The sequence below is a fragment of the Myodes glareolus genome, chromosome 8 (assembly GCF_982192425.1).
Source record: "Myodes glareolus chromosome 8, mMyoGla1.1, whole genome shotgun sequence".
NCBI lineage: Eukaryota > Metazoa > Chordata > Mammalia > Rodentia > Cricetidae > Myodes > Myodes glareolus.
The window spans coordinates 41,878,327-41,891,954 of NC_142033.1; the positions used below are offsets into that span (position 1 = coordinate 41,878,327).

At 43.2% G+C, this 13,628-nt stretch overlaps 1 protein-coding gene across 2 annotated transcripts in view; it reads left to right on the forward strand.

Moving 5' to 3' along the window:
* The window catches only part of Smim14 (small integral membrane protein 14), a 49,588-nt gene extending 47,985 nt beyond the window's left edge, over positions 1-1,603 (forward strand). For both annotated transcript variants that reach the window (XM_087908998.1, XM_087908999.1), the window contains exon 5: positions 935-1,603. In XM_087908998.1, the coding sequence (XP_087765124.1) occupies positions 935-967 (33 nt within the window). In that variant the 3' untranslated portion in view covers positions 968-1,603. The remainder of the gene's footprint in view (positions 1-934) is intronic.
* Positions 1,604-13,628: the final 12,025 nt, after the last annotated feature.

The following is a 13,628-nucleotide window of genomic DNA, read 5'->3' on the forward strand; positions in this document are numbered from 1 at the left end:
AGAGCATGCCATGGTGAGGAAATAATGCCATCCCAGCGGACCTAAAATTTGGTTGTTTACTTTCTTGCTCTCGCTCTCTGTTTTTGAGATAAGTCTCCCTGAATGGCCCAGATAGCCTAGAACTCACTTTGTAGCTCAAGCTGGCCTCATTCAGGATCCTGGTACCTCAGCCCATATGGCTTGGCACAGTTTTCATCTTTTAGCTCAGACGCTTTCTAATGCAAGTAGCAAAAACCAACATAAAGGTGACTAAATAGGTGGACTTACTGGTTAACAAACCAAAAATCCAGTTAGTTCAGTGTTGAGGAAGTTTAATGATCTGAAGCAGAACGTGCTCTACACAGCTGTAATCCCAGCACATAGGCTACCTAACAAATCCCCTTGTCTCAAAAGAGACAAAAATTAGCAGTGCTCTCATATGGTCTGAGGAGATGGCTTCACTAGGAGTGCTTGGCCAATGTGCGTGAAGCCAACCTTTGAGGTACCCAAGACAGTGTGCAGGACCTGTTCTAGACATATATATACATACATGCACTTGTGCATGCATGGCCAGTTTCTGTTCTCTTACTACAGGCTTCACTGGAAGCTGGGCTTCCCTTCTAGTGATAAGACGGTTGCCATAAGCACCCAGGCCACATTCTGGTACACATCCCATAGTGAGAAACCGGAGTCTCCAGTTGGGAGTGTCTGCACTCAGCCTGTCACCTCAGGGAGAAGACTGACACTGCCTCATGTTGGCTGCTTCCCTTTCTCCACACACAAGCAGGCATGGGGCAAACCCTGCCAGACCACAGTATTACCTTATGTTCCCTGTATAAAAACCTGAGGACTCCAAGTATGAGTTTAGCACGACGGGGTTGGGGACAGGTGCGCTGCTCCTTTTTTACTTATTAGATGTGTTAAAAGTCTCTAACCCATTCTTTTTTAATGCCAGGGACAGGACCCGCCTGCTCCGCCTGTGGACTAACGTTGATGTGGGAAACAGATGTTAACGCTGTGCACGACCAAATGACTGAAGATGACCAGAGTACTCTTAGCTGTTTTTCCTTTTCCATCTGCGATTGGGGATGGTATTGTTTTCATGAGCTTATAGAAATTTCACATGCAAACTGACTTTTGCTTCTTGTGTTGCTCAGTTCTTATTTACGGTATACCTGAGTAAACGGATCTATCAGAACGTTCACAGGACTTTGTTGGTTGGCCTAATTTTAAACATTCCACTCGTTGTCCTTGGAACCGTGATCATAATGTCTTTGGTGGTTTCTTGCCCAACTGAAGGAAAATTGAGATTTCTGCATTTAAGTATTTTAAGTGGTTTTAATAGATTTTAATTTTTTCCATAAGGTATTTATTTGGGGTTATCTGGTGTGAATGACAGAGCCATACTGTATTTACTTTACCTTGGCAGTTTTCTGTAGTTCTTGGGACAGTGAAGCTTGTAGCCTATTTTCCTTAGAGCCTCCAGCTGCGATCCGGGTGGCTACAGATGGCTCGTGTGGCTAGAATAGGAAAAGTGAACTGGTTGTTTAATGATTTTTTTTAAATTCACATTAAAATTTTCTGATGTTAAGAATACTTTAAATAAACATGATTGATTAATATAGTGGTTGGTTTAGAATCCGTTGCGTGTCGTTGAAAGCCACTGTACACTAGCCTTACACAGCTCATGAGAGGAAGAGTCGATTCTGCCTTTGCCAGCTACACTCTACCCTGGGCTAACATGGGCTGTATTTGTCTGTCTCTTGAAGTGAATGCCTCTCATCAGACCTCTCTCCCAGTCCAACACTTACCTATTAGAATGGAATTGTCCTACATATGTGTGTGGGGTTGACATTTTAATGCCCATTTATTTTCACACTTTTTTATTTGAAAAAAAAATTTAGTCTTTTATTGCCCTTCTGACATGAAGAAAAATTGGTTTATTCCCAGGAAAAGGAGGAAAATGTTTTTATTTCCAAACAAGAATATTTCTCACCTTTCAGCTCGATTGATTCTGTTTAGTAGTGGGAAGTGGATGTATTGGAGTGGGAAGGAGTATCAGAACTGAAATTTTAGAAAGTATTTAAAAAGTAAGAGGTTGCATTATTGTCCTCAGCTCAGAAAGCAGTGAATACTAATGGCATCTGGACATGCGTGGACGGCCTGGAGCTTTTGTGTAGGAAGTAGCTGCAGATGATCTGTTGGGGCCAGAGCATACTTTGCTATCAATGTAAAGATTTCCTCCCCTGGGTCAGTCTAGGCTGTCACTGTACAGATCTGAGAAACTGTTTGTGTAAACTAAATAAACTTGTCTGTCAGTGGCCCGGCTCCATGTCACTGCTTATCCCCCATGTGCTGGGTACACTCTGGCCAGAAGCATGGTTCAGGGCATCACTTTGGCCTGTGCTGTGGTTCTGGCTGCTGACATTTCCCCTGACTCAACGCTCAAGGCTTGAAATAATAGAACCATCTTTTAGGTACTTGTGCTTATAAAGGGTGACTTAACCCAGGTAAGTTAAATCCGAGCAGAAGACCACAGGGTGAAAGAAAGGTTTCTCTCTTGCCGTGGCCAACTGTTAGTTTTCCCTGCTTCATTTCTGGTAGCCAGTTTACCAAAAGCCAGATATGGCGACAGTCTTGAGGCCAAACTGGACTAAGTAGTAAATTGCAGGTCAGGTTGGGCTGTGTAGGAACACCTTGCCTCAGAAGGGAAAATGGGGCGAGGGACATAAAGCTGAACAAGACTGGAGGCATCAAAGGGAACTAAATCCCTGTAGAATTTCCTTTCCTGTCCTCACCCTTTGGAGACCTGCGCATGTGTCCCAACAGTCCGTTTTCTAACCCACCTAAGCAACACCCAGTGGAGAGCTGATGTATTCACTCAGTCTCCAGAGTAGTTGAGACTTGACCTTGGTTAAAAAAGAATGAACAAATGTAGGAAGAGAACACACGTGTTAGAGCCTTGGAAGTGTGGATTCTCGTTCTAGACGCTCATTTCCATCACATGCACACTCTGTAAATAGCTGAGCCTTTCCCCACATGAGCCCTCCCTTGAGTTCGTGACACAGCCCTGGTGTTTTAACCCTTCAGAGGTTTTGCTTTCCAACACAGGAAAAGCTTAGTTACATGTTCACCAGAAGTATATATGAGCACAATTGTATAGAAAAATCCAATCCAGACATTTCAATGCCTGTTAACAGTTGAGTTTCTTTGAGAAGTACTTGATCTTGGGTTTTTATTTTTTATTCTTTGTTATTTTGTTTGCTGTGGAAATTTTTCTGTATTCCTAAAATAGTGGTATCCTGTATAGAATATTGTTATTATTAACCTCACTAATGATTTATATTGCTCTCTTCTTGAAGCTTCTACATGTCTTAACTGAGCACATTCCTAATACCACTATTTATTTGGCTTGCAAACCTTCGCTTGCTCTGTAGCTGCAGTTCTCTTAAAACAGAGAAAGCAAAGGGGAAATCTTCCATTCCTGTCAGTCTGGGCCGTGTGCTGTCCAGAGTCTGAGTCATTTCGTACGGTGTTATACAAAAGCTAGTAGTAGTGGTTTCCCTCTTCCACACTGGGACAGGGTAAAACTAGGACTGTTTCCAGCGAAAGATTCTATCATGTATCTAAACACTATCCCATGCTTAAGAAGACATGTTTCACAATGCACAGTGATTCTCCAGAGTATCCGTGAGTATTGCTGTCCCGTGGTTCCATTTAGAATCTGTGATAGTGTTTATAAACTCACTGATGTCTTAGATTGTGGAAGTCTGTCACTCTAACCAAAAGTTTGTCACTTTCAGTGATTTTATGCTCAAATTTGACCAACTTAGTTTAAATCACAAAACAACAACTTGAAGAAGGAAAAATGAGGAGACTTAATATCAAATGATTAAATTTTGTTGTTGCAATAGAAACTAGGGACAGTCTTATATTTCTCGGTGAAGAATCCTGAGTATTTGTTACATGTCCAATGATTATTTGTTAAAAGCAAAAGTGGTCATATGATGTACTAAATGTAATTTGCTGTTTCTAAATGTTTCATTCATGCCAAACAAATCAGTTTGTGCCATCTAGCATTTACTGTTAATCTTTTACTGAGTACTTGGATTGGGGTAAAGGGCTGTACTATGCACTTTTTATTAATGAATAAATAGACAATGTTAGTAACATTTTGTTTTCTGTTTGGCATCTGTGGGAAACAATAACTCTTCTACTTAGTAAAGGGTTAGCATCCTGGGTTAGCATTTCTAGGTACAACTTTTCAACTCAAGATATTCCTAAGAAATGAGAAAAATATCTACATATAGCTTGGTATGAAACCCACTTGTTAGAGCCGTCATGCCTGAAGCTCTGAGTCTTATCGCCAACACTTCAGAAACCAGGCCTGGTGGCACACATCTGTAATCCCAGCTCTTGGGAGGTAGGAGCAGGGCAATCCACGGTCACTCTGTGCCATAGCAAGTTTGAAGCCAGCCTTGGATGTAGGAGACCTTGTCAAAAATGTAAAACAAAAACAAACCAAAAATTATGGGTAAGCACTCAGAAGAAAAGGTTCTAAGAACCTCTAGGAAGTTATATTCCATTTATTTGGTTATTGTTTTCTTCCTAGAATATGAGGTCAAACAGACATTTTCTTTGAGGGACTAATATGCAATAGTATTTATCTGAGCAGACAGTATTTACAAAGCTAGACCTGTAACTGCATTGAAGTTACACAGAAGTAAAAATCTACTTTTGCTCTGACCTAGAAGGTGTCCAGATACAAAAGATCATAATAGCGTACGGCATGGGGGAAAAGCCTTTGTTTTCAGGGTCTTTGGGTACTGTTTAATCTGGATAGAGGTAGCTGAACTGGATAGTTGAACAATTATAGGAGCTTGGTGTCGGGCCAGTCCTGGGGGGTTGGTTTCTTCTGGTAGAAGGTAAGACACCAAGATTTTGCTGGGTATCTGTAAGTCTGAACTGCGTCTCATCATCAGAGAAGGTGATGGTAACTTTCAGTTTATGCAAAAGGGCTTGTCTTGATCAGTTCACTGCCGTTAGTACCTGTATTTAGTCCTTTAAGGAGCACCTAACCAATGCCCAAATTGCTCTTCGATCCTGGTGGCAGTTTTGGTGCATTTTCTGTTTTTGAGACAATCTTTGTAGCCTGGGCTGGCCTCAGATCCTCCATTCTCCATCAGCCTCTCTAGTGCTGGGTTATAAATAAGTGCTACACCCAGCTAACTATCTTAAATGTTACTGAAACTGTCTAAACATGATAGCATACACTAAAAGACCTAGCGGCTGGGAATGCTAAACAGGAGGCATGCTTGAGCAAGAGCCTTGTTTGAAGAACGAAACACTAGGCTGATGATGGAGCTCAGCTGTAAAGTGTCTAGTTAGCAGCAGAAGGTCACCCAGTACCATGAAAAATGACAATGTTTTGTGGGGCTGAGGAGATGACTCAGTTACTAAAATGTTTTCCTTGTAAACCTGAGAACCTGAGTTTGGATCAACAATCAGTTAAAAACTGGGCATGGTGGTAAATGCGTGCAACCCCATTGCCACGGAGACAGGAAGGTCCCTGGGACTTGCTGGCTAGGAGCACTGGCTGAATCAGTAAGCTAACAGAACCAGTGAGAAAAACTCAGAAATTAAAATGGCCTCCACCTGCATACACGTGCAACTTGCATGTGTACCTGTATATGCACACACATGTTCACACATCAAAAGCAAATTTTGTGAAGTATATGACTTCTTGGGGACAATAGTTCAATCTAAAGTTTCTCACGTATGGGCTGGGAGCACAGCAGTCAGTAGAGTGCTTGCTTGGTTTACACAAAGTCCTGGGTTTCAGCTCCAGCAGTGCATCAAACTAGACGTGGTGGTCCATGCCTTTAATCCCAGCATTCACAGGTGAAGACAGAAAAACCAGACATTCAAGGTCACACTCAGCTAGGGTTACATCACTAGTAGCTTACAGGCATTGTCTATCAAAGTATCCCAGTGTGTCCCCTCTGGGCTATGGTTCTTAGTGATCCGGTGGATCGAGGGACACAGGAAAGCTGCAGAAGGGCAGGCCCAGTGATGAAACTCTATAGCTCCAGACACCTGAGACTTGTGTGGCTGTACCTAGTGTGTAGTGTCACAGATACTTCCTGGGTTGCTCCTGGGTCCATCTTGTAGTGCGCCCATGTTTGTGGGATCTACATGGTTCTGACTGACCAGAAGAGAAGAATTTTAAAATAGAGTTTATTATCTTTCAGCTAACTGAAACACTTGATCCTCCTGCCTCTTTGTTCTAAGTGCTGTAGTTGCAGGTATGTTTAAACACACCCAAGTAGTACATGGTAATACAATCCAAATTGTAAAATGTCCATGAGCCCTACTGCTAGGATTAAGTCATTGAATAAAAGAGAGTAAAGTGCTAAAAATGTTTTGTTCTTGAACCGAGAAACCACAGCTAAAATCATTTTTGCCCATTGTGTTTATATTCATGGGCTGGGAGTCAGCTGATATCTAATCCTATGGTAGTAGAATTACTTTTTTTTTGTTTTTTTGAGACAGGGTTTCTCTGCGTAACAGCCCTAGCAGTCCTGGAGCTAATTTTGTAGACCAGGCTGTCCTCAAACTCACAGAGATCCTCCTGCCTCTGCCTCCCGAGCGCTGGGATTAAAAGTGTAAGTCCACTGTCCAGCGTAGATTTACTTTTAACATAGCAAAATAAGTTATCTAGGAGTAATACATTTTATATTGTGAAATTGCCGTTGTTGTAGTGCTGAAGACAGATGACTTCATGAATGACTCCCAGCTGGAGTCTGTTCCATTAGTGAGAAAGGCCAGGAAGTGAAAACACTTAGTCATGGCTGTGCTTACGTGAGTCCCAGTACTCGGGGAGCTGAGACAGAAAGACCATGTTTAAAGCCAGCTTGTACCACAAAGCAAGACACTGTCTCTAAGGACATAAAAATCTATTTTAGTAGCTAATAAGGATAACATTTTGCAAAGAGTAGGTTTAAAATATTCCTAGTGTGAATTTTCATTCTTCATATAACTAAACTTTGTGGTGGTCAAGAAAAATTATCATTTGAGGCCCTGAGTCCAATTCTCAGCAACGCATGCACACAAATACTTGTAATTACAAGTTACTGACAATACAAAAGTTAACCAAGAGGGGCTGGAGAGATAGCTCAGCGGTTAAGAGCACTGATTGCTCTTCCAGAGGACCCGGGTTGAATTCCCAGCACCCACATGGCAGCTCACAACTGTCTGAAAATCCAATTCCAGGGGACCTGACACCTTCACACCAATACACATAAAATAAAAGATAAATAAATCATAAAAAAAATTTAAAAAAAAAAGTTAACCAAGAAGGTGAGGTCGTTTCAGGAACCAGTTCACTTAAGAATTTTCCAAGCTGGTGTCTGAACTGAGACCTGACCTATGTCATGGTCCAGGAAAGAATGGTAACAGCAAGTGCAAAGGCCCTGCAATTGAAATAGAATTCTCAGGAGGTGAGAAAAGAACAAAGGACTGGGCAGAGGAGCTCAGAAAGAAAGTCTGTCTTAGGTCTTCGAAAGCCAGATACAATCTTTGGAGTCACTCTGAGCATCAAGGAAAGTGATTGGCAGCGGAGACAAGGGAATTGTTTACAATCCCATTCTAGCTGCTGTGTAGACGCATCGGGTGACTCAGGAAAGGGGCACGGATTGAGGTGTTGCTCCGCAGTAGCGCATGTGTGAACCTTTGCTCCAACTCTTGTCCAGCTCCACACAGGAAGGGAGAAAAGGAAGCAGCTAACACGAATGAACCAACCAGCAAACCTTGGGGTTACGATAAAAGGTGGTAGTGGCTTTGGCAGATTTGGGCATTTTGGAGTACTGCCAATAGGTCAGCAGTGTCCAGGTGATGGATGAAGGAAAAGATAGAAAATGAGAGTGGCCTGTCATCTTGGAGCCTGAGCAACGGAGTGGCGGATGATGGGAAAGGTTTGTGGACAGGAAATGAATGGTGAGAGGAAGCAAGCTGCCAGGAAATTTTCCTTAGAAGTCATTTTGACTCACTGGAATAAAGACTACGTGGTTGGCTGGGTGATGGTGCCTGTAATCCCAGCACTTGGAGGCAGGAGGATCGAGAGGTGGAGGCCAGTCAGGGGTTGGGGAAAGACACAAGACTCATCCTGGTAATTTCAAACAAGCTCTAACTGTGTAAGTGGTGCCCGGCTCAGATGCCTGCTGCACACAATCACAGCCCAGACTCTTAGCCTGGCTCTCACTCCGTCATTTCCTAGAGCATAGACCTTTAAGTGTAGGTTGTAACCCTGTGTGGGGATTGCTGTAGCTGATTGTGGGGTTGAGAAAAATGTCAACAATAAAAGGTTTCGAATGCACAATCAATGAATCAGAGGTGTTTTTGGTAACAATCACATTGTATTGTGTGGCTTCGCTGGTGCCTTGGTTCTGCACACGTGTACATTTTCGCTGGTGCCTTGGTTCTGCACACACGTGTGCACCTTCGCTGGTGCCTTTGTTCTGCACACACGTGTACACCTTCGCTGGTGCCTTGGTTCTGCACACATGTGTGCACCTTCGCTGGTGCCTTGGTTCTGCACACACGTGTGCACCTTGCACTGTGCTCATGAGGCTATTCATGCAATGAATGGCAGTGATTTTGCTCTTCCCAGGTCTTCTGCTCTTAGAGAAATTTAACAGTTATGAAAAAGCAAAGATTTTAAATATTTTCTACTATAATTCCGTTTATTTAAGTCTCAAATTTGTACATCTTTGATTGTATTGTGCTAGAATGCTTGGTTTTGAAAATTGTTACTGATTTCCCACCCTTATTTAGCACCAGCAGACCTGCAGGTATGTGTGGAGGCGTGACTTTGTTTTCTATTCTGTGGAATGGGGTTTATGAGCATTTTTGAAGAATAAGGTCTTTTTGTTTGTTTGTTTGTTTGTTTTTTGAAATGGTTCCTCTATGTAGCTTTGGAGCCTGTCCTGGAACTTGCTCTATAACCCAGGCTGGCCTCAAACTCACAGAGATTTGCTGCCCTCGCTAATATTAAAGGCACAAGCCACCACCACCCAACTGAATAAGGCCTACTTAAAGAGATACCAAGTTGGGGCTGGAGAGATGGCTCAGTGGTTAAGAGCACTGGCTGCTCTACCAGAGGTCCTGAGTTCAGTTCCCAGAAACCATATGGTGGCTCATAACCATCTGTAAAGAGATCTGACACCCTCTTCTGGCCTGCAGGCATACATTCAGGTGGAACACTGTATACATAATAATAAATAAATCTTTTTTAAAAAAAAGATAGTAAGTTAAGATTTAGAAGACAGCAAGAGGGTAAAACTGACTCCTATTCTTGGGAACGGTTTGTGATCCAAGACAAAAATAAGTATGACACACCCAAATACAGGATGATAGCATTTGTCAAATATGAATTGCTCCAGGTGGTGATGGCACACACCTTTGTGTCCAGAACTCCAGAGGCAGGTGTAGCTCTGAGTTCGAGGCCAGCCTGGTCTACAGAGTGAGTTCCAGGTACTTGCCCCCAAGCCTGATGGTCTTAGTTGGATCCCTAGAACCCACATATTGGGAGGAGGGAACTGACCCTCATAAGTTGTTCTCTCATCTCCACATCCACATGCAAGGTGTCACCTGTGTCTCTATACATTCACAAAAATGGATCATTAAAATTCTTGTTTGAGAATCCAGCTTGGATGAGGAAGGGGCTTACAAGTTCCCACACCTAGCTGAGGTGCCATTGACAATTGATGGTTGTTAGTGCAGAGTTACTTTTCTTTGGGGTGTGGCCATTGGTAGGTTACCCATGCTCCGGTGGATGCCCCCATTCGCATATGCACATAAACAGCACTACTTAGACTGAGTGAGTAATTTAAAAAAGCTTTCAGCAGGGCATATCTTCATGGTATGCATATTACCTTCTTGGAGAGACATTCTACCAGTCAATCTGTCATACTCCCTTGACAGAGTCCGATTAATACATCAACAGTGCGAATTCTCACAAATAATGTTTCAGCACCACTGTCATGGACTGGGTTTTATGTGCCAAAACAGCTGTTTTCTTCTCCAGAATGCTGAATCTCTCTTTAAATAAATTACTATCATTTTGTACCTTTTCCAAAAACATCTCAGTTGAGCAAGCCTTATTAAGTAAAGTCTTAGTATCCTCCTTCAGATGTATAATTCAAAAAGTTTGTTATCAGTCTGTACCACTTCTAAAAGCACCTCATTCGACTGAGTTTTGTTATTCAAATTGTTTGTATTCTCCTTTAGATGTATGACCTCCTTTTCAAGAAGTTTTGTACCAGTCTGTACCATGTCTAAAAGTACCTCAGCTGACTGAAAATTGTTAGTTAAGATGGTCGTGTCCTTCTTCAGATTCCCAACTTCTTTCCTAAGAATCCTGGATTCAGTCTGTAAAGACTGCACCATTTCTCTATTGTCAAACCATACTTTTAAGAAAAAAAATATTGAGGACAAGACTAAACCCTACAAATAAAAATAGTGATGTGGAAGAGGCATCATAGCATATTGTAAAACCTCACACATGGTCTAAGTGAAGAGGCTATTGAAACCTTGGACAGTTAGAGTGTCTGACATATTGCCCTTTTAAATCAGTAACATTAATTATATTTAGAATAATAAATCTCACCTGTGGTTTAATTAGCTGGAGTAAGTGCAATAACTGGTATCTGCCAGTAGGTGTCGGGGTGCACTTGGAGCCACGTGCTTGGTTTAAATCTGATTTTAGGTTAAATGTTGAAAGATATGCTCAAATCAAGAAGTTGTTTAGTATAAATCACAGACTGTGTGCTCCGTGAAGGTCCTTGGCTGTTCAACAGCCCCATGAGACAGTCGGCGGACAGAGACGGCGCCTCCTGTTCAGGACAGAGGGCGCATTGTCCACCGTGGCAGTGACAGAGTTGGCCTGGGTGCAAGCTCCGCAGCCGTCACCAGCAGAGCTGGCGAGCTCCTCAACTTTTTCCTTCTTGGCCTCCAGTAGTGGCCAATCAGAGCCAATGTGCGGGTATTCTATGCCGGAATGAGCGGGTGTAGCCGCCGCTGGCCAGAGCTGCCAGCGACTCAAGTGGCCCCACGAACCGGGCACCAACTGTAAATGTTAACTCGATTTGTGAAATAACCAGGCCAGCTTGAAGATAAACAATTATATTTTTACTTATTATAAGGGGAAACTCACACCGTGCGAATGGGAAGTCCAAGCTCCCCTGTGTCCCGCGGGAATTACCCAGAGAGAGCGAGTACCTGGTCCGTACCAGTTTTTCTTCCCTGGGCTCCAGGTAGCCATGCCTTAATTAGGTTCCACTTCTTGGAGGTGATTGGTTAACAAAACTTCCCCCATCATTCCAGGGGAAATAAAATGGAAATCATACTTTAAAAAGAAGACATGAAGGGGACCTTTTGGAGGCTGTTTCAAGGAGATATACTCAAAATACATTGTATACCTGTATGAGATTCTCAAAGAATAAAATGTTAAACATTCATGTGATGCACAAACATGCATGCAGGAAAAACACCAAACACTTTTTAAAAGTTATATTAAAAAGCGTTGATGGACCAGGTGGTGGTGGTGGTACATACCTCTATCCCAGCATTCAGAGGCAGAGACAGGAGGATCTCTGTGAGTTTGAGGCCAGACTGGTCTAGAAAGTGAGTTCTAGATCTAATCTACATGGGAAGTAGAAAGTAGAAAAAGACAAGATCTCCTGAGTAAATTGGGAGCATGGGGACTTTGGGGGAGGATTGAAGCAGGGAGAGGAGAGGCAGGGAGGGTGTTATTCCTGTGGGTCTGGTCCCTTTAAGGGCTAACCACGCCCACTCCCAGCCACTTCTGACCTCCCTCAACACCATATTAACCCTTTCTCTTCTGTCCCTCTCTCCTGGCATGTGCACATGTGTTTTCCTCTCTCTGTCCTCTTTTCTATTTCTGCCTTTCTTTCTCTCCTTCTTCTTTAAGTAATAAGTGTTTACCCTTATGTTTAGCCTTACGTCTATTTATTATGTCCTGTAAGTCTTTTATCTGCCGCATCCGTCCGCCTGCTGGGGGGGGGGAGACACGGGGGGTGGGGGGACGGGACACGACACCTACACCACTTTGGCAGCAGCCTCTGCCTGGCTTGTAGGCCACTGGGGGGGGACCCCAACATCATATCATTAAAGAACAAAAGAGGGGAGCAGAGAAAAATGTAGAGCTCAATAAAAATCAATTAAAAAAAAAAGAAAATGAGTTCTAGGACAGCCAAGGCTATTACACAGAGAAGTGTCTCAAACCAAACAGAGTTGTTGATGGAAGGTACGCCGGTTCAAGCCTTTAATCCCAGCAATAGGAGGCAGAAGCACCGAGATATCTGACTTTTGCGTCACATAAAGAAAAGAATGGAGCTGGGCAGTAGTGGTACACACCTTTAATTCCAGCACTCAGGAGGCAGAAGCAGGTGGATCTCTGTGAGTTCGAGGCCAGCCTGATTTACAGAGAAAGTTCCAGGACAGACGGCTAAACAGAGAAATCCTGTCTCAAGAAAAAAAAAAAAGGAAGAGCAAAGTAGAAGAGAGGAAACAAATGGAAAGCAAAGACTGTCACAGGCATGCACCATCTCAGAACCTCAGCATAAATCAAACCTAAGAGGCAGGATCAACTATGTCAAATTGTGCAGAGACATTCAATCATGGGACAACGAACTGCACGTTTGGACTAGTGAAGTTGGCTCGGTGAGTGGAGTAAAGTTGCTTTGCTGCCAGGCCTGATGGCCTTTGGGACTCAAAGTAAATAACCAACTCCCTCAAGTTCCCTGACCCCTAACTGAGCATAGTGGCACACCCATGCCCATTCACACGCAAACATGCTTAAAGAATTAGAATATTGGACTGGAGAGATGGCTCAGAGGTTAAGAGCACTGGCTGCTCTTCCAGAGGTCCTGAGTTCAATTCCCAGCAACCACATAGTGGCTCATAACCATCTGTAATGAGATCTGGGGCCCTCTTCTGGCATGGAGATGTACCTGCACAGGGAACATTGTATACATAATAAATAAATTTAAAAAAAAGAATTAGAATATTTTGATTAAACCGATTTATTGATGAACTTAATAAAAAATGCCCGTGACATGATGGGAGCTGAGCAGTTAGTGTGAGGGAGAAGGAAAGAATATGAAAACCTTTTTGGAGTTCTACCAAGAGGGGAGCAGAGAATTCAGGATATGTGTGGACGGTACAAGGAAATCCTTTGCATTGCTACTGGTTTTGTTTGTTTGGAGACACAGTCTCATGTAGCCCAGGCTGGACTTAAACTCCCTCTGTAGACAAGGATGACTCTGCACTTCTGATCTTTGGGCTCCACCTCTCCGGTACTGGGCGTACAGGCGGGCACCACCATACCTGGTTTGTTCTCGGATCTCCCTCACCGATGTCTTCCCACCCTCTCTCCATATCAGTGACCTCACCATGATGACTGATGGTAGAAAAGGATTGACCCTGTCCTGTTTGTCACCATCCCAGGCATTCACTCTGCCTCTCTGCAAGGTCCTGTGTATCTCCTAAGCTGGTGCATCCTCAATCCCTTGTGTCCCAGACCAAACTCAAAGGACAGCAGCCGCAAGAGTCCTATATCGTCGACTTTT